The sequence below is a fragment of the Nilaparvata lugens genome, chromosome 10, assembly GCF_014356525.2.
Source record: "Nilaparvata lugens isolate BPH chromosome 10, ASM1435652v1, whole genome shotgun sequence".
NCBI lineage: Eukaryota > Metazoa > Arthropoda > Insecta > Hemiptera > Delphacidae > Nilaparvata > Nilaparvata lugens.
In genome coordinates, this window is record NC_052513.1 from 32,095,901 (window position 1) to 32,123,384 (window position 27,484).

Sequence of the window (27,484 nt, forward strand, 5' to 3'; positions counted from 1 at the left end):
AATTTTGCATTTCAAGGATAATATAAAAGGAAAAATGAGCCTCCTTCATACGCCAATATTAGAGTAAAAAATCAGACTATAGAATTACTCATACTAAATCAGCTAACAAGTGATTACACAGATGTGTGGAGAAGCCAGTCTATTGCTGTATTTCCATTTAAGGTCTATAGTTTCAATCAGGTACTTGTGGATGAGAATAGTGCGTGAGGTCTACTGTTCACAGAACTACCAGTATAATAATAATAATATCGAGTGACCTGGTTGGCTCAGGTCTGGTGTCAGAGTTTTCAGGTCTCAACTGATCAATTTCAGGGCCTCTGACATGACCCAACAACTTCTTTTTAGGCTTTTCATTCATGAATAGAATAAAACATTGAGGCCCAATTGCACAAAAGCCTAAATTTCAGGAGAACCAATCAGAGAACGCTTTTCCGTGAAGAAGTCTTCTCTGACCGGGGCTAACAGCTTAAAAACTTCTAGAATATTGATATCCAAATCGAATTAGACCACCAGATTAAAGCAGGTTCGTTTATGTGTTATGAATGGAAGGAAACTAGAATAACACCTTATCATACGTCATAATGCCAAACAAATATAAGGAACAACACAAACAAGAATGACCGCAAGCTATGATTACTAATAAGAGGCTAACACACAGCTATAATCCACATATTAACGGGCAACATTCATAAACGCTCAATAAACTGCCGTTATAATTGACCATCAAATTAACATATTAAAAGAATGACACGGATTGTATCGGACCAATAGCCATGAGGCATTTTTTTAGTTTTTCTTTTTGGAAGTCGACCCGCATTTGCTAAACTAATTTATGGTTGTGGAACACCAGTGGAATGAATATTAGCATGATTGCATAAAAACGGACTGAGTGTTGACTAGATCTAAATAAAGGTATATAGGTCTGTCTTTAGTACCGTATACCGAATTCAGTTTTGTGCTGGGGCTCTTTAGAATGATGTATACAGGTATAATGTACTAGTTTGGACAGTATTATGAAGACTATACTTGTGAACAGTATTGAGATTATTACAGGTATTTTGTAGTCTAAAGAGGTACAACTACCTGTACCTGTTTTCAATTGGCTTTTTTAGTAGAGGCCCTGTTCTCGAAATAGGTATATTGTGCTCAATATTTTCATAAGTATGTACTTTCTTTCTAGCCTGTATTTATAGTAAATGTTGAAGAGTTATGAATGACTTTATTTTTATTCCTTACTCTGCTTCAAAGTTTTGTAAGAGTGATAATTTGACTATAGCTTTGGGCTAATCAGCTTTTGAACAATAATTTTGAAGCATTGCTTTCCGTTTAGCAGTTTATATCCAGAACCTTAAAACCTTTCCTTTTTTAGATACGGTGAATTGAGATCTAGATATAGTTACTCACTTATTGAGAAGATCAATATGTTTGTTTCGAAAATGTGTGGTAATAAAGAGAACAATGTGGAAAGACATTAGTGATGAGAAGCAATGAGAGAATTAAGTTGGGGGAGGAGCGTTAGTTCAGTCGTAAAGAGGGACAATATTCTGAAAATAGTCAGGAAGGCAGATAGAAGTATGCAAACAAATCGTGGATAGTATGAATAATGTGAAGAAAATTTGAAAATGAACTGAGTTTAGAATGGTGACGTCTAATAATTGATGAGCAGAACGGAGCGAGAGAGAAGAAAAAACACAAATATATTGAATTGATTGGAATTGGATGGGCATTGCTTTCAACAGGATGAAATGGAAGAAGAAGAAAAGCGAAGACACATTGTTGAATATTGTGAAAAGAGGTGGAAAAGGATAATAATGGACGTGAACGTGGAGTGAAGAGATAGCTGAAGTGGACATAGGCAGTAGAAAAGCCAGAATTTAAATTGCAGAAGTGATTGAGAAGTCATTTCAAATAAATGATGGAAGAAATCAAATAGAGTTAAATAAAATAGAAGAACATGAGAAAGAAGTAAGGTGAATTGAGATAGTAAACAGTGAAGAATTGTGGTAAAAGATAGATGACAATGATAAAGTTATAAAAACTAATGGATCAACTTGGTTAACTTGATAAGTTTTCCCATCACTCATGAAGTTTATTGGATTTGCTTACAAAACAAAATAAGTACAAATTATTCCATCGATAACCAATTCCCAATTTTGGGAATTATCACTGGCAATAAATTATTTGAAAACATATTCACAGGGATTCATTTCCTACACGATTTGAATAGTATGATCTATAATACACGATAATACTGCACTGTGAACTATGAACCCTATGAACGGTCAATTTTATCGGCTATCTATCGTAAATTGAATCGGCCAGTTTGTGTGTTTGTTTCATCAACCAATCATGTTACGTTATTGGAATTTGGTAGTGAACCACGACGTCATTACTTGCTTGTGATTGGTTGAAATGTTTTGACGTAGAAAATGACTGCTGCCAATGAGATCTGCATTCATCCACCAATAGAAACAAACGCTTAAGGTTTGATAACTTTACTGATGATTACTTACTGTATGATAAGTGTGTTTATTTATATTGGTACTCATTCCTATAAATAATAAAAAAAATAAGTGATAGAAACTTAACTTTTTATTCACAAGTGGTAGCCTACTACTATATCTGTTTTATGTTTCTACTCTATTATGTGATGTGAGATCAATTAATAACTTGACAAATAAAAATAATAAACCAATGTATTTGACAAAACATGAATAATATTCACACAAGATCTCTTGGTGGTAAAAATATCTATGATCAACTTATCATTTACAAGTTCTTCCAAAGTTTCATTCTCTTTTATGCCCTGTTATCTGATACGTTGATAACATGATACGTGTTGCGATCGTATGTCAAAGACTATCTCCAAAAGCTTCTATCCACTCCATGTAACAGGATAGCGCAATGAGGTGTTGATGACAGTCGCAGAGTCTGTGATAGACGGCACGTGTTAATAAGGTTCTCAAATTTTGGTTCAGTTCGTCTATAGACACCAGTGAGTATAGAATGTACAATCAATTACATTCTATACTCACTGATAGACACAGATGTATTGTGCTTGTTGTTATTCTACTTGATATTGTATTGATGAATTACTTGATATTATTATCTTATTTGCATGATAGAGTGGAGTGCATTCATGAAGCAATTTATAATAACATAATATCATAATTTTCAGAAGTTTCATCAAGTTTTTCCCGAGAGATTTGTTACACCTCTATATTTCGATAGTTGAACCTCGTTTCATTGATCCCCATCTATGAAAGTAGTCAGAAAAATCCTCAATATCACACAAGAACCCCGGTGAACCCAATTTTTGTCGATAACCAATCACTGAATTTCTAAAGCTTTTTTTAATTCAAATTTTGTACAAACCCTTTTTCACTGCACCACACTTTCGTTGATCATTCCGTCGTTTTATTACAAGTATTACAAACTTTTTATTGAATGTCTAAACATAGTTCTATAAACTAGCAAGTAGATTTGAGTATAGAGCAAAATATAAATTCAATACATATTCAAATGAGCAACACTACTATTGCTTCAATTGAACGAAGGAAAACTATTTCTTAATTCAATCAAATAACCCAATGTATATTCATCATATTGGATCTAGTAAAACTGTAGAATATCTATTATTTCATCATGTGACCACACACTTTCTTAAATTTAGAAATATATCTCATCCTTGCTGCACATCATGTTAGTACATGTCAGAAGTTAGATTACAAGTCATGTTAAAGTCTACCACTCATCTCCTAATGAAAACATCTTCTGAAAGCCATGTTAGAAGTTAGAGAAGAGGTTCTTCATGTTCAATCCACTCAAGTTCTAATGAATAGATGAAAATCCACCTACTTATGGACTATTCATGTACTTATTAGTCCACACAAGTGTTTCTAGAATCTAGATGTGTCCATTACATTTTACATTTGCGTCATAGTTGAATTGAAATGATCGAAAATAAGCATGATTCACAATGCTGTCTCTTTCACAGCATGAGGCAATATTCAGTGAGCTCAAATGAGAATCACTGTAAATTCAGTATTCCTTTTACATAACATCAATGGTCCTGATTCAATCAATGATGACAGTTTATAGTGGATCTCACATCTGACTAGGACTAGGGTGTGAAACTGTGTTATGAAGCCTGCAGATGATACATCGTAATGAAAGGAGTGAAATATATAGGATGTCGTGCTATGTTTAAGTTGTATATACAGTTATAGACCACCGACTCCCACTCTGTCTGATGTCTAGCTTTCACATTAATAATAATACTGGCTTCTCTGTTCCACCCCTTGTCAAATATAAACGTTCACTAACACTCACGAGAACATAATATTTGATGAAAGTGAGAGATGGAGACAGACTGTGGGTGTGTGAGAGAGAGAACATATAGATTGGTTAGGAACTTAAGGGTGATGGCTAGAGAAAGAGGAGGAACATTGATTCAGTAAGAGAGTGAGTGATTGGGAGGGAGTTGGAGAGAGTAAAGAGAGTGATGAAGCAAGAGGGAGAGAAAATATGATTGACTTCAAGGGAGAAACTCTCTCCCTCAGGAAGTGACTATCAGGTTTTCGCAAGACTAGACTTCCAACAAATCTATAAATCCATCTTTCATCAGCTTACAAATCTGTGGATTGGTAGCATTCTTGCTCTCAACGCGTATATTTTCTGTATATTGTATGTGCACATATTCCATATATGTGTAGGGCTTTGTTGTATTGTAATATATTTTTGCTCACATCTGTGAATTTTGGAATTAAATGTGTCTTATCTTAGGAGCCTGTATGGTATTCGTATCTTTCTCGGTTGAATGAACTGATAGGGGTTTGTCTGTCTGATTTATTTCTGGGTGAATTCATTGTTGGATGACCATTGTCCAGTCGATGGCTATTGTGTGGATTCATTAGGGTGGAAATCTTGATTTCCAACCCCTGTTCGGTGAAATTCGTGAGAGATTGGATTGTGGTGTGATTCTTGACTTGTAACTGCAGTATTCTTTCGAACTAGTATTCGTGTACTATAAAAATATACTATTCGTATACTATTCAAAATATACTTATCCAGTATTGAAATACTTGAAAGATAATAGAAGTGAAACCAGTTAGATCGCCGTAAAACTCACCTTAATTCTTAAAGAATCTTTGAGTACAACATGTTTGATAGAAATATTAATAGTCACTGAAATATCAGTACTGTCAGATGAAAATCCATTGAAACCTGGGTGGAAATTCCTTAAGATCTTGGCTTTATTCCGCTTCAATCAACTGTTGTAATCTTTGTTCATATTGTTTTAACAGAATTGGCAAGAGTTTTATGTGAAATAAGTGGGTATCATCCCATTTGTAATGAAAATTAGTAAGATTCTGACTGAATTCTCAATCTTATCCACATGTTGCAATTTTCGTTTCAATTTTGTTGATAAAATTGACAAGAGCTAGGACTAAATTGAGTGTAATGTAATCAAGGTGATGTGACAATAAAATGTCACATTCAACATCGTTATTGACTATTGATTAATTAATTCATAAAATTTGGGTTTTATGATTCTGATACATTATTTATGTGTTTTTCCTAATATTTCTCCTCATAAAGATTAACGGAAGCTGAAATGAATGAGAATACTGTGTAAAGTTTGTTTTTCTAAAAATTGTTTCATGAAATATAAGGCATATCTTGTACAACATAAAAAAATTAACGGAGGTAGAAATAAATAAGGAATACTGCCAGTAATTTAATTTTGTAAAAATGGTTCCAGGAAATATAAGGCATATCTTGCACCACATAGTCTAGTCTATATGATAATATGTCAAGTGAAATTTCTTGTATCGTATCTTATCTACGTTGTGAGAGTGAATGATGTTAATGTATGGAAATAATTGGCATGTCAATATAAGAATTACCATTTTAACAGCTTTCTCTTTTTTACAGGTATGTTGCTGTTCTGTGAACAAATACTCGTAACACGGCATATCTAGTGAGTTGACAAAACCTATGAAATAAGATTTTTGATCACCAATTTTGCTAATTTCTTTCACATTAATCTATCAATTTTAATCTGCACTTTTTCACGAAATTACAACAAACTCATCCAAACTCATTGCAAATATCATTAATTTTGTTATAATAACTAATATGCAACTTTTTAATTATTTTAAATAGCCAAATAATAGAAATACAGAATAGTGCCGAATACTGATAGTAATTCAATAAGCTTATGATTTTCTTCCTAATTGATCCATCGCTTTTCTTCACAGTTAAAAATAATGAACTTTGCAATAGACATACTAATAATATGAATCCATGGTTTCTAATGCTTGACTATAATTTGCCTCAAAAATGTTTACAACTTACTAGAGCAATAAACATATTCATTGTAGATAGCATGAAAAACATTATAATCTTGATGCATTTCAAAATTAGCAATAATATTTATAATCAAATTGATATTAATTTTGAATGATTTCACCAAGTCTTATTCTATGTTTGAATGTTATTCATGCATGCTCCACCAAATGTTAGAATAGCTGATAAATATTGATCGTAGTCAACGCCTTCTAACCAATAGCAGGTCAGTAACGTAATTAGATAAGACTATATGGGCCCCTCCTTCAATTTTTTTCATCTAATGGGAGCTATCCAAGTAGATCTATCCAGATCTACTATTCTATCCAGATCTACTCTATTGCAGTTTCAGTGAACAAAGTTTTTAGGCTCCTCCCATTTCTATTCAGCCAATGTTACTTCCTCATGTATATCCATCCAGTTAGTGCTGCTACCTATCTCAGGTACAGTGAACTAAGTTTCTGGGCTCCTACCATATTTTGTTAGCCAATGATAGCTCTTCATGTAAATTCATCAGACTGGTGCTAGCATCTATTGCAGTTTGAGTGAACTATGTTTCTACTATATTTCTAGTGCATGTTGAGTTAAAACCTTACTTGATATTACACATAGATTCCTTGTATAGTATATAGTAGATAGATTCCTTGCCCTTTTATAATTTCTGATTACTTTTTCTCTTAACTGACTCTGGTCCATATATATATATACATCATCTCAGTTTAAACGGAGAAATATCTGCTTTTCATTTAAATCCGGAATGAAACATATTATAATAAATGCAACCATATTATTTACAAAACGTGGTTTAGCATTTAGCGTAGATGGTGTAAATAGCCCTTTATTATCAGTTGCTATACTTCTTACTCCTTCTACTTTTAGCCTACATTTTCGGATTCACTTTTCACTTATTCTTCAATTGTTCCAGTATACTTTCAATGAAAACCGCCATGATACAATTAAATTTTCAAACATCTTTCAATAAGAGGGAAAGAGAAACTTGATTATGGTTTTATTTCTCAACTTATTAAGGCCTTAGAACGCATTATAAAAAATGTATTTGTGCAATAATAGTAATAAATAACCGTTTCCAACTTGAACTTACGCCCTACTAGAGGCATATTTCAGCAAAATAGAATGGACTTAAATGTGAGTAGAAGACAATTTTCTTACGTCTCTCAGAGGCTGATAAATTTAATCCCGACTAAATTCATAGAAAATATGAGCGGTAGCAGAAAGCTCAGGAATTAAATTGAGGAGTGGATATGTGGGATTGACATTGAGGAGGAAATATTCTAGAGGCCAACTAATCCTTTCTTTAGACTATCATACATTTCTCGTTGCTCTTTTTTCCCATCTTTTCAAGACGATTGTCATTGTTTTTGATTTTATTCATTTTTTTCCCGCGTAAATCGGTTTTATTGAATTAATATTATTTCTCCTTCAGTATTTCCTTGTAGTATTTCAAACAATCTTGTAGTAAATTTAACTTTTGCTTTTATTTGTTACTTCACTGATGATCAATTTGACTGGTTTTAGACACAATTGTTAAAAATTATACTGGTGATAGAGGTTTATTTATTTATTCATTTTTTTATTTATTCTTTTCATGTTATATATTTATTGTATAGATGTTTAGGTACTTCAGGAATTGTATTTTATTTGTTTTTCTCAGGTTTCATTATTATTATTATTATTATTATTATTTTACTATTGCTCTAATTCTGTTTGTGTGAAATTGACAAAGACTTATTCTTCTTTTTTTTAGTTACCAAAATCAAGTGACTGTCTCGTTCATATTATTATGTACAATAACAATAGTGTAGAACTTCAACCACAGCTGTTAAGCTACTGAAGTTCTTTTCTTTTTTTTCCATCATGATACTGTTTATAATAATTGCATTGTAAAAATATTTGTAAAATATGTCAGTGTTGTGAATAAATTTCAATTAAATTAAATTCAATTCAGCAGATCACTGAATTGAGCATCCTTGCTATGAAACTACGGTGATAATAGAAAATAAATTCAATTCATCATGAATTTAATGATATAATTATTTTTCTCCATTTATGGTTGATAATATTTTTCATGTCTGGCCTCAATAGATTTATCCTTATAGGTTTATCACGTGAAGATATTTACAGTACTCACTCAAATGATTCTAGTCCTTCATACACTTCTGAAATCACTCAACCATCATAACACGGCATCTGAATATTGCTTGTCATTCGCTGTAACACAAACAATCCATACGTAGAGTTCTCGCAGACATTCCTAGACACGCTCTAATAACTTTCTTTACTGGGGAAAATTGAGTAAATTATCTCTGAATTATATCAAATGACATACAGGTATCTTCTAATATGCCCTCTCTTTGCTTGACTTGACATAATCGTCTTGGCAACTGAATTGCTCCATTATTTTTCAGTGTTCTCTATACATTATCATCGCTTTGTATGTAATGGTATAAGATTTCTCTGGATCCATATAATAGATGCCCAAATTATGTGTTCTATCCTGATATGTATAGGTAAATAATGTCTCTTCAACCTTATTGGTTGAAAATGTCTTCGTCCTCATGTATAGGTAACATGTATGAAGAAAACTAATGTTTTTTCAACCTTATAGGTATTAGTAAATCCTATACTATTAAACGAGCAACTTCTGTTTATATGTTTAGTTGTTTATATATGTTTAGTTGTTTATATATGTTTATATGTTTGTATGTTTGTATTTCACCGGATCTCGAAAACGGCTCTAACGATTCTCACGAAATTCAGAACATAATAGGTTTATAATATAAAGATTCGATTGCACTAGGTCTCATCCCTGGGAAAATTCGCTGAAGGATATTAAAAGGATAATTATTATTCATCCTTGGAAAAACAGCTGATAATACAGTAATTATTTCGTCGTCTGTTGGTGATAGAAGTGAGTGAGCGAGTTCATGTGTGTGGGACTGTGTCAAAATGATGACTCAGCAGTGAACTTTTGTAATCATTCAATCAGGTACTTAGTGCCGGTTGCAAAAAAGCCAGGTTATTCTCAATCCTGATTAATTCCAGTAGATCCATCTCTTCGAAATTGTCTTCTCTGATTTGGTTCACGTGAAGTTAATCAAGATTAAAATCTAACCGGTTTTTGTGCAACTGGGCCTTTGTGAGGGAAATTTTTCCATTCTTCTGGGAATTAATCTCAATTTACTGTGATTAGATAGAACATCTCTGTATGAATTTTATGAATGTTATTATAATTTCTTCTTTCGTTATAAATTTTTTATGCTTTTGTACTCCAGAGCGAAGCTCGGTCCCCGATATTAATGTTTTAACCCAACTACCCATACAGGTAAAGAGTGTCATTATATCTATGGAGAAATTATGATGCTGTAACAGTACCTCACATGTGAATAAGTTACATGTCACTCTGAGCATATAGATATAGGGGAATAATTATGACTATGACGTATTTTCTAGTTGTTACGTCTTGTTGCTTCAATGAAACTTTCTCTTCATATACTTACTAATTTCAGGACGTACTTGCAAATCATCTCATTGTTTAACAAATGCAGTAATGTACATTTGTGCATTACTAACAAGTAGGGTATTGTATTCAAAGTAGGATCTCATTGCACAAATATGTACCAGGTGTCAATTAGCTTGAAAGCTTCAAGAGCTGTTTTGAAATCAGTGAAAAAAATTACCAAATATATCGAAGTTTAGGAGTTCACTTAGTTTGAAATGATGGCTCGGCTAAAAATCGCTGATGACGTTTTCCAGAATGACTTATATCAGTAATATATGACTTATGGTACTAAAATACCAGTAATTACATTATTTTCTTTGATTACTACGGTCGGGAGTTGAAAGAGTGATTGATTGGAGAGTCATTGCTTGAACAGAGAGTTTTAAAATACGTTCTCGGTGGTTTGGAACCCACTTAAAGCTGTAGATCCACTCATCTCTCATCATATAGAATGAATTGTATATGATTATATTGTAATTATTGTATGAATTATATATTATATAAACTCATGTTATTTTAATTATCCTCTGCATACTGCTGTATATTACTGAAAGTTGATAACCCTGATCTACTTTCAGCCTACTTCATTTTATTAATCAATAATTTGATCTTATCTACCTATATGATTATTTTAATTTATCAATTTTCTGTTTTTTCTGTTAAATTTTCATATTAAATAAAACTTTTACAATATTTCCATTAATAAATAAATCCTTAGTTTAATTAATGAAATTAACGTTTTGGTAGAGAGTTAGTGGGGAGGATATTTTTAATATTCTTTCTGAAGAATGGACATTGATATATGTCCAAAGCTCCGCCAATTATTTATGTACATGCATAACAATATAATTATCTATAGTTATTATATCACAAATTGCTTTTTCATATCATATACAGCTCAATAATTATTTTCTTAGTCTACATTATGTAAATTCAACAATAATTTTGCTGAATTGTAAGCTGTTGTATATAAGTGTATGAGCCAGTATATATTGTAATCTACATAAATAAAGTACTCAATCAATCAATCATCATCCATCTCATTACATACACATGAACAAGTCTGGAATTGGTGTGAGCATTATACTCTGAAAACTATCACCAATGAACATTATAACAGAAACTAACCAGATACAATAATATATGATAACAATAATCATCATAATCATCCATCGTGGTAATTAGGCCATCGTGGTAAAAGCCTGTTCCGGTGTCCACCGCTTCCTCGGTCTTATGATGTCTCTTTTCCCATCCAACTGCAACTTCCAAGTCTGTAGTGGGAGACGAGTTGGTGACATATGATAATAATACAATACACAATACAATATCTGGTCTGTGGCATATGTATAGTATAATGTGAGTATTACACTCGGAAGATTATGAGTGACGAATGCTCCCTGCAGCAAAATAATAGGAAATATCAATTGAACGAGGTTCCAAGTAGAATGAAAGAAAAAATGCAGCAGACAGAATTGCAGCGTTCTATAGAAAGGAGACGAGGACGAGAGACGGAGCAACGTTTGTGGATCGAAGACATTCAGTTTGACCTCATAAATAGGAGCGCGCCGACGTTTTGTAAACAATGCCGGTCTTATCAGCGATGCTCGCGCCATCTGTGAGCGCAAAACTCAACTACTGCCGTCAACAGAATCACAAGTTCGCACTTACAGCACAGATCAATGTACCTATAGTGAATATTTTTTCCTATTAATTTCCTTAGCTCAGAGTAGGCCTGACTTATTTCATTAATAATAATATTGTTCTTCTTATCCATGTACCTCTAGTATTTGGATACTTTACAGTACTTATTGACCGAGCGAAGTGACGTCTAAGATTCAAGTCGACGGTTTGGCATTTCTCTTAATGTTTATATGTTGCGCATTTACGGCGAAACGCGGTAATAGATTTTCATGAAATTTGACAGGTATGTTCCTTTTCAAATTGTGCGTCGACATAAATATATACAAGGTTTTTGGAAATTTTGTATTTCAAGTTTAATATAAAAGAAAAAAGGAGCCTCCTTCATACGTCAATATTAGAGTGAAAATCAGACTATAGAATCATTCATCATAAATCAGCTGTCGAGTTGACTATAAATTCCATGCCATGACGCATGCAATTCAATATCTCAATGTAACTTGGTAAAAAATTAGCAGCTGTGTAGACTATAAATTGCATGCCTCATTGAGTGCAATTTTTATGCACTATTGAATATGATGCAAAGAACTTATAACAGCTCGTCTGGGCGCCTAGATGTCTTCTGGTTTTCTCGCGCTAAATTCCGGAAAGCGTTATATGATAATTAAATCTTGTGTAAGCATGATCCGATCAAATGAATAGTTAGTGTATCAGTGTGGATGTGCTTATGGTTTGGGACGTCGTTATAGTTGCGCGAGGTCTACTGTTCACAGAACTACTAGTATTGTTGATTACTTACTCTTATCCATGAGTGAACACTCCCCACTCCAAGCCCATGGATGCACCCCCCCAACCTGAATTTAATTTAGATAAAATGCAGCTTCCCCCCCCCCCACATACATAATAGCAGAGACAACTGATGCAAGGTATCGCTATCTTTTCTCTATGATAATAGTCATTTGAAACACTGCTGACTACTTTTTTTAGATCCCCCTTGAATCTCAACCTTTCAAGGACGCAATCTGCGACGTCCAAACCCCTGATTAGATTTCTGTGTCATAGTCAACCAGAGTTCAACACTGGGATATTCCTCGCACACAGGCTTTGCCCATGTGAGGAACCTTCTTCAAGTTTTGTATATATGTAAATTGTATATTGTTTGTATTCTTTCTAAGAAGAAGAATAAAGGTCATTTCAATTCATATAAAAAGCATATTGAGGATTTATTTGTAGGATATGTAGGAAAGGATGTAAAGATAGGAACAATAAAAAATAGAACTATTCAAGGATTAGGAAGTAATCAGGTTAATTTGAGAAGGAGATGAAGACCTCTCAAATACAGAGGGACCCAAAAAATGTATACACTCTTTGACAGTGAATATCTTGGTAACGTACAGACAGGCCAATTCAGGACGTCATATAAGTAGCTTTAGCAACGTTCTTGGAGAACGTATCTTCTATAGTGAGGTCCACATTATAATGGCAGTGTTTGATTAGCAATGGTATTGCTATCCTTGTCTTTCATTCAACAAAGCGGATAGCGCTATCTCTTTCTCGCTTTGCTCTGTTGCCACATTGTCTTTTAAGAATGTACAATTAATTATTAATCAACAAAATATTCTATCTTAATTATGTAAATTCATTATGAAATTATTAAAAAATATAATATATTGCTTAATGAAATATAATTGATTATTTTAAACGAGAATGAACAGTTAATATTACATCAATAAACCTGTATCTGCTATTGTCTATAGAAGGCATTGACAAGACAGAGGTTTGGCAACGTTTTTTTCCTATCTTTCTCCACTGCCATTATAACGTGGACCTCACTATAATGTTAAACAATCTGTCCATTTCAAAACGGCGTAGCATCGCTAAATAATTATTCATTTATTCATTCAATGATACACAAACCAAAATTAATTAAAATATCATGATCCTTTCATGGTGTCTAGGACAATACCGATAATTTTAAATTTAATAAATTAAAGCTTTACACATTTACTTTATCAAGTTTTATGTCACAAGTAATCAGTTATTTGTAGCACAAAAATATTTATTAGTGGAAAAATTGATATTATTTTGAAATTGACCTTGAACCAAACTTATCGAGTTCAAGTTTGGTAAGGTCAGTAATCAGAGTTTTTGAGACAGTTATTTATAAACAAATTTGATATTGCTTTGGAAATCTATCGGTTTCATGATAGAATTTTAAGAAGGGTCAATAAATAGATTTGAAGGTGAATTATTTTCAAATATTTGAAGGAAAATATTTATATTAAAAATACAGCTGTATTCATTTGTTTATCAATCATTCACGTTGTTTCGTTGGGAGTGAACTCTGTCTTTCTGTTTGGAGTTGAGAAATGTTCTGGTATACAATAAAACAATGTAAAAGTTTTCTTTGGTTCTGGTTACTATTGTATCCATTTTGATCATCCCTTTATGAACAGTTATCTGTCTTCATTTATCCACATTTTATTGCATCTTCTTCCCCTAAAACTCTCTTTCTATTGTCTTATTTCTCCCTTCGAATAACTGCTAGTTACTGTGAGTCACCACAATCTTTCTGTTTTTGTGAAGTCCGAAAAAACGCAACAATCATTCTGCTACCGACGGTAATAAAGTTGTTCCGGTCTTTTCATTGGTCAATTAGGTGTCCGGTTTGGTCAACAGGAACCCCAGCCTGTTGTTATCTTTTTACAATCCTTTTTACCCCCAGCACAACAACAGCTGATTGGCTATAACGAATCCCCAGGGCGATTCCTCGATGATTTCAGCTCCTGTGGTCCACACAATTTTTAAAGTTCTCTTTGTTTTTGTGTAGTCTATTGTACCTGTGTATTTATTGTATTGTGTATCATTTCTTGACTGTAGAAGCTGAATGGAGGGATTTTGAAAGAAAGTTGGTGAAGAAAAAATGTGGGAATAGAAGATTTAGAAAGTAAGGAAGTGATAGAAGAAGATTTAGAAAAAAAGGAAATGATAGAAGAAGATTTAGAAAGTAAGGAAATGATAGAAAAAGATAGGATAGTGTGGAGAAATGTAGGAGTAGAAGACCCTTTGGCTTGAGTTGTTCAAAAAGAAGTGGAAGACATTGGTTCACAATAATTCAAGATCACATTTTATACAAAATCAATGCATCTTTTCAAAATATATTTTGCAATTCGACTTATCACCATTACATTATAACCCTCTTGTTTGGCCAAATAGATTTTTTTTTGGAATATACTCGATTGAATGGGATGCCAAATTAAAACAATTGAAATTGTCGATTTCTGTGGTTCGAGAGATGGATCCACAGAGCAATATTGATTCATTTGATTTGGGTTTATTAAAAATATTTATCAAAATTACAAAGTTCTCCAATCATATCCTGAGATACTCTGGAATCTGTTTTATTCTTGATTCATAAGTACTGTATCAACCTATGAAGCTACTGAGCTACTATGAAAGTTGCACTATGCACCTTATTAATTTATTTAGAATAAGAGTGATGAAACTTTGGAAACAACAGGCATGATAGCATAAAACTGTTTCCTATAAAGAAATATTGCACTGCAGGGTGTATTAAACTTATGGGTCCTTATGCCCCATAATTTTGAACGGAACTGTTATGTATGAGCTTGTGGTTGATTAATCAAGGAATTCAACACATTCTCAATAGCAGTTTTATTTCATCTCAAGATTAAACTATCAGCTGTTCAATCGCGAAACATGATCCTGGACTAAGCTGAACTCTGGTTAAACTACTATTGAACTGGAAGTTGCCGGGCGATTATTTTATTTTATTATTTATTGCTTTGTGATGGTAAAAGACTGAGCCTTCTTCAGTAGATACTCATTTCCAGCTTAGAATTCGTCAGCATAGCCCCTCGGTCGTGAACAAGTCTTAGCATGTGTGGGCTCCACAATCATCCAAGTAATGACATGTCACATATACCAGATAACCTGTTCATTATTCCCAGTCAGGTACCAACTCCTCGTCTAGCTCTTATCTTTCACTTTCATCTTCTTTTTTCCTTCTCCTTCTTTCAGCTTATTCTTTTTCTTTTTTGAGATATTTTTGTCTACTCATACGTTGTAGTTGCACGATTTCTTCTTGTTATTCTCAGTTCTCTCTTTCTCCTCATTCTTCTCTTCCTTCCTTTAATTCTCCTTTTCATTCTCCACTCCTCGTTATTTTCTCCTTTTGTTACTTTTGTCGTTCTTCTCAAACTTCTAATCCTCCTGTTCTCCCTCCTTCTTCCTTACCATCTTCTTCCTTCCACTCCTTCTCCTCCGCCTCTTTCTCTAAATTGTTATCCCTCTTCTTTTCTCTTCATTATGCTCTCATTTCCTTCTTTACGTATTATAATCCCTTCTCTTCCTTTTCCTCTTACATCCTTCACCTCTCCTCAGTTTTCTTCTTTCACTTCCTGTTCTTTTTTGTTTTACAAATTTCAAATACTTCGTATTTTCCTCCTTTTTTTATTCTCCCCATCTCTTCATTCTCTACTTCTTCCATTCTTCACCGGTTACTCATTCTCCTCTTTCTCCTCTCTTCTTCTTCTCCTCCTGTCATCTCTCTTCACTCTCTTTCTCACCTGTTTTTCCTATTCGCCCTTCTCCTTCCTCCTCTTCTTCCTGTTCCTTCCATTCCTCCTCTGTCATATTATTCTCTCTCCCTTCTCTCTTCTTCTTCAAGTCTGACACGACACCCTCTTCCTGGCCCTTCTCTCTTCTTCTTCCTTTTTCTGCCTCCTCCTCCTGTCTCATTCCTCTTCTATCCTCTCCAGCTTCTTTATTCTTCTACTCATTCTCTCCTTCCTCTCCGTGTCGTTCTTATCATCCTCCTGTAATCTCTCACACTTCATCACCTCCTCGTACATCCCCTTGTATCCTCTTTTCTGGTCTCCTCTACTTTTTCTCATCCTCGTCTTGAACCTTATGATCCTCTCCTCTTCTCTTCCTTCTTATTCTACTTATTCTTTTCTCTCCCTATTCTTCTTGTTTTCTTCTTCTCTTCTTCTTCTTCTTCTTCTTCTTCTTCTTCTTCTTCTCTCTTTTCCCTCTCTCTTCGCTTTTTAACTATTTTAGACTTCTCTCCATAACACTCCTATACAGGAGATAGTACAAACACTATCTCTACCATCAGTATTCACACGTTTGTCACAGCGCATGCGCATGGGAGGTCTCGTCTCATAAAAGCTAACGATCAATAAAATGTTCGTTATCGTAAAATGAAGTTTGTGGGCTCTATCCTGTATGATAATGTGATAAGAAATGTGCTTTACATACAAATGATACACTCACTATGAATATAGTTAGGTCTATCTGTCGTATGTAATGTATAGTTGATGATTTAAATACGGTACTGTATCTCGTGTATCTCGTAGGCCTACTCACTGTATTCGATAAATCATAAGATATTTATTTGAAAATCAATTTAGCATCAGCAAAATTAAAATAGGATGAATCGTATATGTTGATTAATCGTATATGAATCGTGAATTCAAAAAAATCGTAAGATATTTATTTGAAAATCAATTTAGCATCAGCAAAATTAAAATAGGATGAATCATATATAATATCGGGGACCGAGCTTCGCTCTGGAGTACAAAAGCATAAAAAGGAAAAATTAAAATAGGATGAATCGTATAATGTAGATTAAACTTACTCGTATATGATCGTGAATAGAATTGCTCTCCAAAAAGGAGAGTTTGGTAGATATCATGGTACTTACCTGTTGTCACTAGAAATTGAGGAATATTTTGATTTTCAAATCATTAAATTCTGTCCGCTCGAGATTATTATTCCATTATAATTTCAATAAGTTAATTACTGGAGTCCGATTAAAATGATACGAAATAGGGAATATTACCGCTAATGTTTAATTTTATCGATATTAATTTTTTATTTTTTCTAGTCTACTTATGGAATGATAAATTTATTCTAGTGAGATTTTAGCCAATTCTAACGATAGTTAAACATATAATTGGCGATCGGTTCAAATGATCTAATGCGGGTTGAATAATGTTTTCGAAGCTCCTACCTGAGTGGAAACTGGTTCAGGTGAATTCCGAACTACCATCTGGGTTTTACTATTAATTGGAGATGAATCTCAATGCCCTTTCAAACAATGCTCTGATGCTCAGTCCTCTAGTTGTATCTATAACATGATATCTTCATTTCTCATATAATATGAAAACATTTGATACACCATGGTTACAACTTGTTGATATTCCTCTACTTTCAAGAGAATTGTCTTGTAATTATATTCATGTCATTCCCTATTTACCTTGCACATGTTTCCCCTTTCTAGAACATGGGAAACACCTTGTATTCAAGTACTCCAACAACTTGAACAACTACTATAAACTATAACCGTACAACTATAACTATTGAACAATTCCACATCAGTTATAACGGCTTGTTTGCTGAAGTTAGCATGTGCTCGACTCATTAGTGTTGTGCTTATTAACCTGATTACTTAATTAATTTTCTTTGGTTTGGTTAGAACGGGCACTCAACACGCCATTTTGTCGTCTTTCTAAAGTTTGGCCTTGAAGGTTCATTTATTCGCGTTTCATTTATTGTTAGTGTGTTCCCGTTTCTTGATTGTATTGATGGAGGAGGATTGTATTGAAGGACGTAGGAGAAGGTGGTGGAGATGTAACAGGAAATGAACGAGACTAAGAAAAAGGAGTAATAGAAGATGGAGAAGAAGAAGAAGAAGGAGAAGAAGAAGAAGAAGAAGAAGAAGAAGAAGAAGAAGAAGAAGAAGAAGGAGAAGAAGAGGAAGAAGAAGAAGGAGATGGGGAAGAGGAAGAGGAAAAAGAAGAAGAAGAAAAAGATGAAGAGGAAGGAGAAGAAAAATATGAAAGAGAAGAAGAAGGAGGAGAAAAAGAAGAAGAAGAAGAAGGAGAAGAGGAAGAGGGAAAAGAAAAAGATGATGTATAAAAAGATGAAGAGGAAGGAGAAGAAGAAGGAGATGGGGAAGAGAAAGAGGAAAAAGATGAAGAAGAAGAAGAAAAAGAAGGAGGAAAAGAAGAAGAAAAATATGAAAGAGAAGAAGAAGGAGGAGAAAAAGAAGAAGAAGGAGAAGAGGAAGAGGAAAAAGATGAAGAAGAAGAAGGAGAAGAAGAGGAAGAGTTGAAGGAAAAGATGATGAAGAAGAAGAAGATTGAGGAGAATGACTAAGAACAGGAGAAGTTGTGAGGATGTGCAGGATCAAGAAGATGAGAGGAGGTAGAAGAAGTGAAATAATGATGAGGAGGGAGATGAAGGGAAGACAGCTGGGAAGATTGTGATTGATAAGAAGGGAAAAATAAATTGGAGGATAAAGAGGATGAGAATGATGAGGAGGTAGAGGATCTTGGAATGGAAATTTCCCACTTTGGAAAGGGAACTAAAAAATGACAGCGATTGGCAGGAACAAAAGATATTGATAGAAAAAGAAGATGAAAAATTTTAGAAAAATCATGAAGAGGTGAAAACGTGGATGAGTATTTTTTTTATGTGAAGAAGAATAAGAGGATAGATTGAAGAAGCTTACAAGGCTATAATAAGAATAACTGAAACAATAAGAGGAAGATCATAGCGTATAAGAGAGTAGATGGTGTGAATGAGAGGGGAACTGCAGGTAGAGGAACATCAACATTAGAAGAGGAAGAAGAACAAGAAGGTGAATTGTTTTAAAAGATAGAAGGAGAAAGAGAATGGGCAGTAGAATTTAAATGAGAAAGAGAATGGGCAGTAGAAGTTAAAGGAGAAAGAGAATGGGGAGTAGAAATTAAAGGAGAAAAAGAATGGGCAGTAGAAGTAAAAGGGGAAAGAGAATGGGCAGTAGAAGTAAAAGGGGAAAGAGAATGGGCAGTAGAGGGAAAAGAAAAAAGATTTGGTGACGCAGAAGAAGAAAATAAAGGGTTCAAAAGAGAGAATCATGAAGAAGAAAATGGAGAAGAAGAAGTGGAGAAAGTAGGAGAAAATTATGATGATGATGAAGAAGAAGAAGAAGAAGAAGAAGAAGAAGAAGAAGAAGATGATGAAGATGATGATGATGAAGGAGAAGTTGAAAGAGAAGCAAGAGGAGTTACTGAAGAATATAGGAAAGGGGTAGTGAAACTAATTAGTGAAGTAGTAATTAGTAGCGTAATGGGGTCGTGGGCTTATTTTAATGACGTCACGAAGAAGAACTTCTTGCTGTCTCACTTCAAACTGGCAGCTTGAGTTGAATGGGAAGCTACTGATGCTATTCATAGCAAGGAATGCCGACAATTTGCAGTGAATCCAACTATAGAACACCTCCCTTACACCTTGCCAGCCATCTTTCTTGATGGGTAGACATCATTCCTTCCATAAATGATACAATTCAATTTTCTATTAATCAGAAAGCAATTAGGTATTGACTGTTGAAGCTTCTATTGTATTATAAACTAATGTATTTCAATAATTAGTGAATGCTGTGACAATATTCAATTCACGATAGACGATAGAGGATACTCCTTCGTTTTCCCAGATTTTTGTTGAGGACTTTGTTCATTCATTCATTTATTGTATAAAACACTATAATCATAATACAATTATGACATACTGTAGGTGGAAAAACTAGGCTGAGCCTGTACTATTTCTCTCCAAAACTTTTGATAAAATGTTAATGTTGTCCAATAGTTAAGGTTATGTAATCACACACTGCTTCGTCACTTGATTTTCGGTCCAGGAATAATGATTTGAAAATTTTTAAGGTTGATGTTATACTCTAAATGAATCACAATAAATTAAAAACTTTGTTGGTCAATAATATTCAATATTACGAATATTATTGCAATGTGAATGACTGTCATAGACAATCTTTGATTCAAATTTTTTAGCTTTTCATTTCTGTAGCTTTTCTGATCCAATTTAATTTAGAAGTATGTTATTCTCACTTGAATAATCGTGATAATCATTATTATGTAATAATAATGATTAATTATTATAATAATTATCCATAATGAATATCATATACTACACTGATCTCTTTCAGTTTTCTCTATTCCATTCTATAGCTTGTCTCTCTTTTTGAAGAGAATGATGGAACTTTTCCATTAAAACTTTGCAATATTTACTTCATCACGGTCAAGTACCAAATTTTTTATGAAAATTCATTCCCTAGCACAAAACTTTAATGATATAGTTAGAAGTTTATAAATATTACAAAAGTACTGTAAACACTACTTCCAAGGCTTAACAGGATGTTCTATATACTGTATTCAATTTTTCTCTATAGGGCTACCACGACTATTTATTTTTTATTGATTGATACAATAAGTACATCATCAAAATGATAAGGAGAAAAAAATAAGGTAACCTTGTGCTATTCCCCTCCCAAATGTAGATAAGGTTACACATAGTCCGAAATAGGTAAAGTTTTGTAGTTGTTCACTTCAAAAAATTGATTGACTATTGTTATTTAGTTTAAAAATTGTTTATTAAAAGTCTGAGGTACCTATTTTTTGTATATCGATATTGTGTGAGGTATTCATGCTTTTTACTCATTGTTCTAGTAAATTTGATTTCACTTATTGAGTTTGAAGTTTTGACAAATTATAGTAGAAACCACATTATTTTAGCATTTCAAGCACTATCAGGTCAAGTAGGACATCATAACAGATTGTTTCTATTAAAATTGAAACTAATTGGAATGTGGTTGATATCTGTCACAATATCACAATGCTATCAATGTTCAGTTGCCCTTGGAGTAAAAATAACAACCGTTTTTCATAGACAACAGTAGGCTAAAAATAATTTGGCATTATCAGTACTGTAAATAAGTGCAGAGTTCAGAGCTTGATGAAGTAGCTTCTGAATATTGTACTTATTACTTCATTTTCTACTCAATTATAGTCTTCTTGCTTCTCTATCTGCTGCTTAATCAGATACAATGCGATAGAATAAAACAATCTTATAAGTTTCCTCTAACATTACTCATAAATATAATTTTCAAGTATTGCTAACTCAATACTGTACTTCAGTTCTCATTATATGAGATGAATGATTACGGAACAGCATTTTCAGGTGGGTTCCTTACCACCAAAAGTGGTTTTGAACCTGTTGGTTCAACCTCAAGTAATCACCCAACAGGAACACCAAGAATACGCCACTTATCTTAAACGCGAAGAGATCCGACTAGCCGCTGGGACAATTTTTCCATTCGTTAACTTTTATTTTCGTTGAAAAGTTAAAATGATGAGCATATTTTATAGTAAGCGACTCTTGACTTATGAGTGGGTAATCGAAGGAATGATAAGAGATGAATGAGCTCACCGTTTTAGGTGGTGTCTGTACTACCATTGAATTATTTCAAAATCCACAAACACGGAATGAAACATAATGACCAAACACAATTGTTGAATAGCAATCTAGTTTCATTTCGAGTTTAAACTCCCGGATGATTGAATTGTAACATAGAATTTATGCGACGATAGCTAGATTTAATCCTGGATTAATTTTACTTCGACAGAGGTCCGATTTCTAGACCACTTATCAAATCTAATAGACCATTAAATATGGTTCATAATGGACCATCAAAATAGATTATTAATTGTCCTAGAAGCCGGGCCAAAAACTGTTATTGAGCGACCATAGCTTCATTGAAGTTTGGATGATATGAAACTTTTATTGATCACCCGGCCCTGAGAGTTCCAATTCAAAATTCGATTATTGTAAGACAATAAAAATACCATATTCAACGATATTTTCAAGTATAGACCTATTGGTACAAATTCTCACAGATTACAGATTATCAAAATCTTATGATTTCTTGATTCATTCCGAACTTCGAGTTATTTTACTATTTGCGAGTACTATTAACAAGTTTCTCACTTTTTTACAGACAGAAGCAACTGAATAGCCATTGAAAGTTTGAAGACATGTCAACATTATTAAATATTATGTGAATTGCTGAACGTTTGTTTCACAATATTTTATTGCAATTTTCACTAATTTTGTTTGTTTTTTGTGTGTGTTTCAGTCACCAGGACAAGACGTACACGAGCCCTTGGCAGTGGACGACCCCAGTCACCGTCAGCGGTGAATGACCCGACTACTTCTGAACCCCTAGGCTGTGCTTATTTTATTAATTCATTTTTTAAGACTGGATTAGAAGGACAGTTAATTGACTAACATACGTTATTCGGTAGGCATTATCATTATCATATTGTTGTTAGTGTATTTTGAAACTATGTTTTCTACAAGTCTTACCTCTTCGCATTGTTTAGTTTATAAGTCATTAATTATTATCAAATCAAACTTTATTTCATTATCAGATTGTGGAAAGTGTTATGATGTTAGTTGTGGTTTCATCTCTGCATGTTTCATATTTTATTTCCCTCTTATTTTGTTTTTACAATATTTTTTCGTTACTTTTATTGAATATTGTCAAACATTTTGTTCACTAATTTCTTGTTCAGTTTTTTCTGAAGACAGTAATGTAGAAAGTTCAATTCACAGACAATCTACAAGCATTTGGAAAATTGGAGACTTGGCTACTTCTATTTGTATTGTGGAACTTTATTTGATTCACAATTTACTTCAATTCACAATTTTTCTATTGAAGCTACTGAGCAGCCGATGTAACATTTTATTTTAAAAAATTTAATCTACAGTATAAATTTAACAAATCCACTTGGTCAATAACAATTGATTATTGACGAAAAAAAAACACTAATTATGAGGGGTCATCTTGTTTTTAGTTCTCAAATTTCATCTTTCCCAATTTTGAAATTAATTAGGCTGTGTATCTCATTGGAATTATATTATTATAGAGTAGGTAGTCTCTAACATTCTCAAATTTCTAAGAAAATAAAGCTCTTCCAAAAGTTGATTAGTCTTCCAAGACCTAATGAAGTATTTCCCACAGCTTTTAGACATTTATCTGAATTTGATTAATTTCTATAAAATAATTAATTGAAACTGTGGTCTGCATATCCTTCACCAAGTCTTCAATCTTCCAACTATATTCTATTGTGATTGAAATTTTGCCATTGTTATTCTTTTTAATTCATTATACACTAATGAATTCTGTATTGAAATGATTGAAAATTTCATTATTTTATTATTACAAATTATTTTCTTATTCATGCACCATTTATTATGGGTTCAGTTATTATTTCTTAAATTATTTATCCCTTTTAAAATATCTAGTATTCTGCATTTTTGTTCAAATCAATTCAATCTTATTCTATATGAATTGTTATTATTATAGATTAGATATTTTGATCGCTACACAAAACTTGTGGTTGATCAAATAACTTAAATTTTATGAATATCATGGTATACGATATATGACTAAAGAACTGTATTTCATATCACAATTTGATTTTATTAATTCTCCCTCACACTATACTATTTAATCGGAATTTGGTTCCCCATAAACATACTGTTTGATTATAATATTATAAAGTTTATTGTACGGTTTTGAATGTACATTCTCTGACATTTGTAAAATGATAATATCTAACATGAGAAATATTAAAACATGGGAAAAGGTGAAATTAATATTAAAACCAAGTATTTGGTTTGACAATCTTGGTATAGGAAGTAGGCTTCTGACTGAAAGTTGAAAATTATGGAGAATTTAATCATCTTAATCTATCTGTCAATCACAAAATATATTCAAATTGAAAAAGTATTAATTTGAAATATTCAACTCACTTATTCTCGTCTCCTTGTTCATATAGAACTAGAAGTTTATTTAGCTTCATTTATACATTTATATTGAATACATTTATACCATAGCCTACTATAGGCCTACCTTGTTTTATTATTTCATATTTTACTATATTCAAAATTCATTATTCATCTATCCATAGCTTAAATTTACTTTTCTCAACTTGAATTGTTTACGAATTGTTGGGTATTGTATGAATACTTTTCTTTCTATAGAAAATTGTCTATTTCCTGATTTTTGAGTAATAATGGAAAAATGCTGATTCACAAATTATATCAAGAAATAATTCTGAATTGATTCTTATTCTAAAGGAACAATAACTCTAATTTTCGACTATGATCATGTGGAATTTTTCCTTATGTCAAATATTACTTGTACAATTTCATAATGCAATATTATTTGTGCAATATTATTATTCTTTGTTTTGATTTATTAATAGGCTACATTATTGTATCATTCCAATATTTTTAATCTATGGGTCAATTTGTTTTTCATTTTCACTGTTCAACAACTAGGCCTATGTTTGCCAATGCTAGGCTATTTTGCCAAGTATTGAATACAAATTTTGGTTTGTGTCTTTGGTTTTGTTGGAAAGATTATCTGTTCTCTAAGCTGTAAACCTATCAAAATGTAAAAAAAAAATAGAACTTATATTATCAATTTATTTATACTAGGTATTCCATTTTGTTTCATATGCTTCTGAAGCCCATATAACATCTCAGAACTCCTTTGAGCTCTCATGTTGTTAATGCATTATACAAGAATTATCTACAACCCCTCTATTCCCGGATATAGCACTACTTGATAATAAATACATATCCTTATCTGTTATTATACTGTATATACTATATTTCTATGGGGAAGTTAACTCTGGATCAAATACTATTCATTATTATCCTCATATAATAATTACCTACTCTTCATATTGATTCTTTTACAATTTTGGTATATTTTTCGTCCAATTGAAGTATTATTCTATCTTGTTTGTTATGCATAATTCTGATTGATGATATGATTTCCATGATATAAAATTGATGCTCCTTCATGTATTTAGAAGCATACAATTCAAGTTATTGTTAAACTATAATATTGTGAGAAACCAATAATTTAATTAATAAGAATCTTTTCATTCTACTCATTTTATACTGATTCAAATTTTGTCTTGCTTCCAATGATGTTTCTGGTTGATAAGTTGAAATTTAGTTGACATTCAATCATTCCATCTTATTATACTATACATTATTATCAAACTTTATCAATTACTTGTTCGGGAAAGTATATTTTTTAGTCATTTATTCATGTTATGATTATCATTCAAACTAACAAATTTCGAAAGATTTAGCATAATTCTTTGTAATGTTGGTGAAACACTAATGCAGTCTAGTTGGGTTTCTGCTATTTAAAAAATGTTCCTATAAATTATTGAAGTGAACTTCACTAATACTGTAATTCATTTTGTCTAGTTGGATTCATCTGTACATAATGTACACTGTATAAATGTACATAAAAAATTGTTTACAGTAAACATAGGAATTGTAAATGTGTTAATGTAAATTGTATCTTGGAAATTGAAATAAAACCAGTAAGTTATGAAATTTTGTAATGTTGTAAAAATAATGGGAAGTGCTAAATGTTGAAATATGTTGAACGATACAAATGTTGTGTGTTTTGATATGAAAGCCAATTTTGCAAACGGTTTCTGGACAAATTAAATTGTTCAAGAAACTAGTTGATAGCTTATCAAAATGCTGTCTTTTGTACTACAATATATTTATGAGAATAGTAATGTTGTATTATGGGGCAATTTTGCTGTATGGAATGCTTTCACCTAGTCTATAATTCTAGTTATTAAAATTATTGTTATGCATAAATATTTAAACATAAAAGCTTTCCAAATATTTATTAACATTATTTATTTTTGAGGGCGTTCTGCAATATTGTTTCCAGTCTGATTGCTTCAAATGATCAAATTTTCATAAATTCTTCAAAATATTATATTTATATTTTTTCATAAAAGAGATGAAACCACCGGAAAGAAAAAAATATTGAAAACAGAAAATCAGATTACGAAATTCCAAAAGTCGCTGATTTATTTATCAACTTGACGAGTTGATACGTTAATGAAGTTGTATAATAATCTATGAGAAATGTTGTGTTGCAAACTCAATGCAGTATTATCAGTTTATGGTCATTATTAGAATTGCATGTATTTATGGAGTTATTGGAATGATTTGAGAGCTCGTATATTTGAAGGAAACCCCCGGTTGTTGAATTGTTTTGTATTTGAGACTTTTTCGTGTTAGAGAAAAGGAAAGCTGTTAATTTGTTTCATTTTTCTAACAGAGTTTGTAAATAATTTTGTGTATATTGTGACTGTTAGACAGAAGTTAGAGTGTACATTGGACAAGATGTTGAATTGGTGGTAAATGTTGGAAGAGAGGAAAAGAAATGCCATAAAAAGCTACAGGCAACCAATAACTACTAAACTGAAGTTAAATTGGAATATTGATGATGTTTTGGATAATAAAATTAGTTACATAAGTGCGTTGAGTATTTTTTCAAGAATTATGATTGCTGTTACTTCTAGAGAATTGTTCCATTGTGAGAGACAACATTTAAAAGATACTGTATCTGTTTTGTAACTGAATCAAAAAGTTATCAGTAAACCGAACTAGTTCATTATTTACAATCGAACTAGAGTCCGGTGATTGTTTATCCTAATAGAAAATGATTGTTTCGGAAGGAATCTAGTTGAAAATGTGGTTTATGTGTGAAGTAGGAAATTGTCGATATAAATTTTGTTGTTAACAGTTGCAAAAGTATAATGTTTAAGTCTCGATGTGTGTGACAAAATTTATATGCATTCGAGTTAAATCGATATGAATTATTAAAATGATGGATATATTTATGTGTCGTAAGGTTCGACATTTTATACATAAACCTGTACAAATCATTAATAAAGATAGAAGTGATAACAGCATTAATTATTCGTGTTCTTATTGTTTGAGAGAAAATTCCATCCTACATACAAATAAGTTGAATTAAAGTACAATCTTATTATGTAATTGAAACTATAGTTCAAAAGACGAATATTGAAACACGTTGGTTGGCTTTGCTTTAGTAGTACCTAGAATATGTATTCTGGGTACCTTGAGTAGAACCATAGAGAAACAATAGCATTTAAGTAGATATCCCATGGCATAGGGCGTTTATGTCGCAACTTTTACTGTTATCTCAAGCCGATAGCCCACGTAATTCTTTCCCGTGAAGCTTTATGACGC

The 27,484-nt window shown here is 32.4% G+C and overlaps 1 protein-coding gene across 1 annotated transcript in view; it reads left to right on the top strand.

The window, feature by feature from the left end:
• Positions 1-27,187, top strand: part of LOC111058162 (histone-lysine N-methyltransferase, H3 lysine-79 specific) — a 99,104-nt gene extending 71,917 nt beyond the window's left edge. Inside the window, exon 2 of the mRNA XM_039437238.1 lies at positions 22,506-27,187. Coding sequence (XP_039293172.1) covers positions 22,506-22,572 — 67 coding nt within the window. The 3' untranslated portion in view covers positions 22,573-27,187. The remainder of the gene's footprint in view (positions 1-22,505) is intronic.
• The last annotated feature ends 297 nt before the right edge of the window (positions 27,188-27,484 follow it).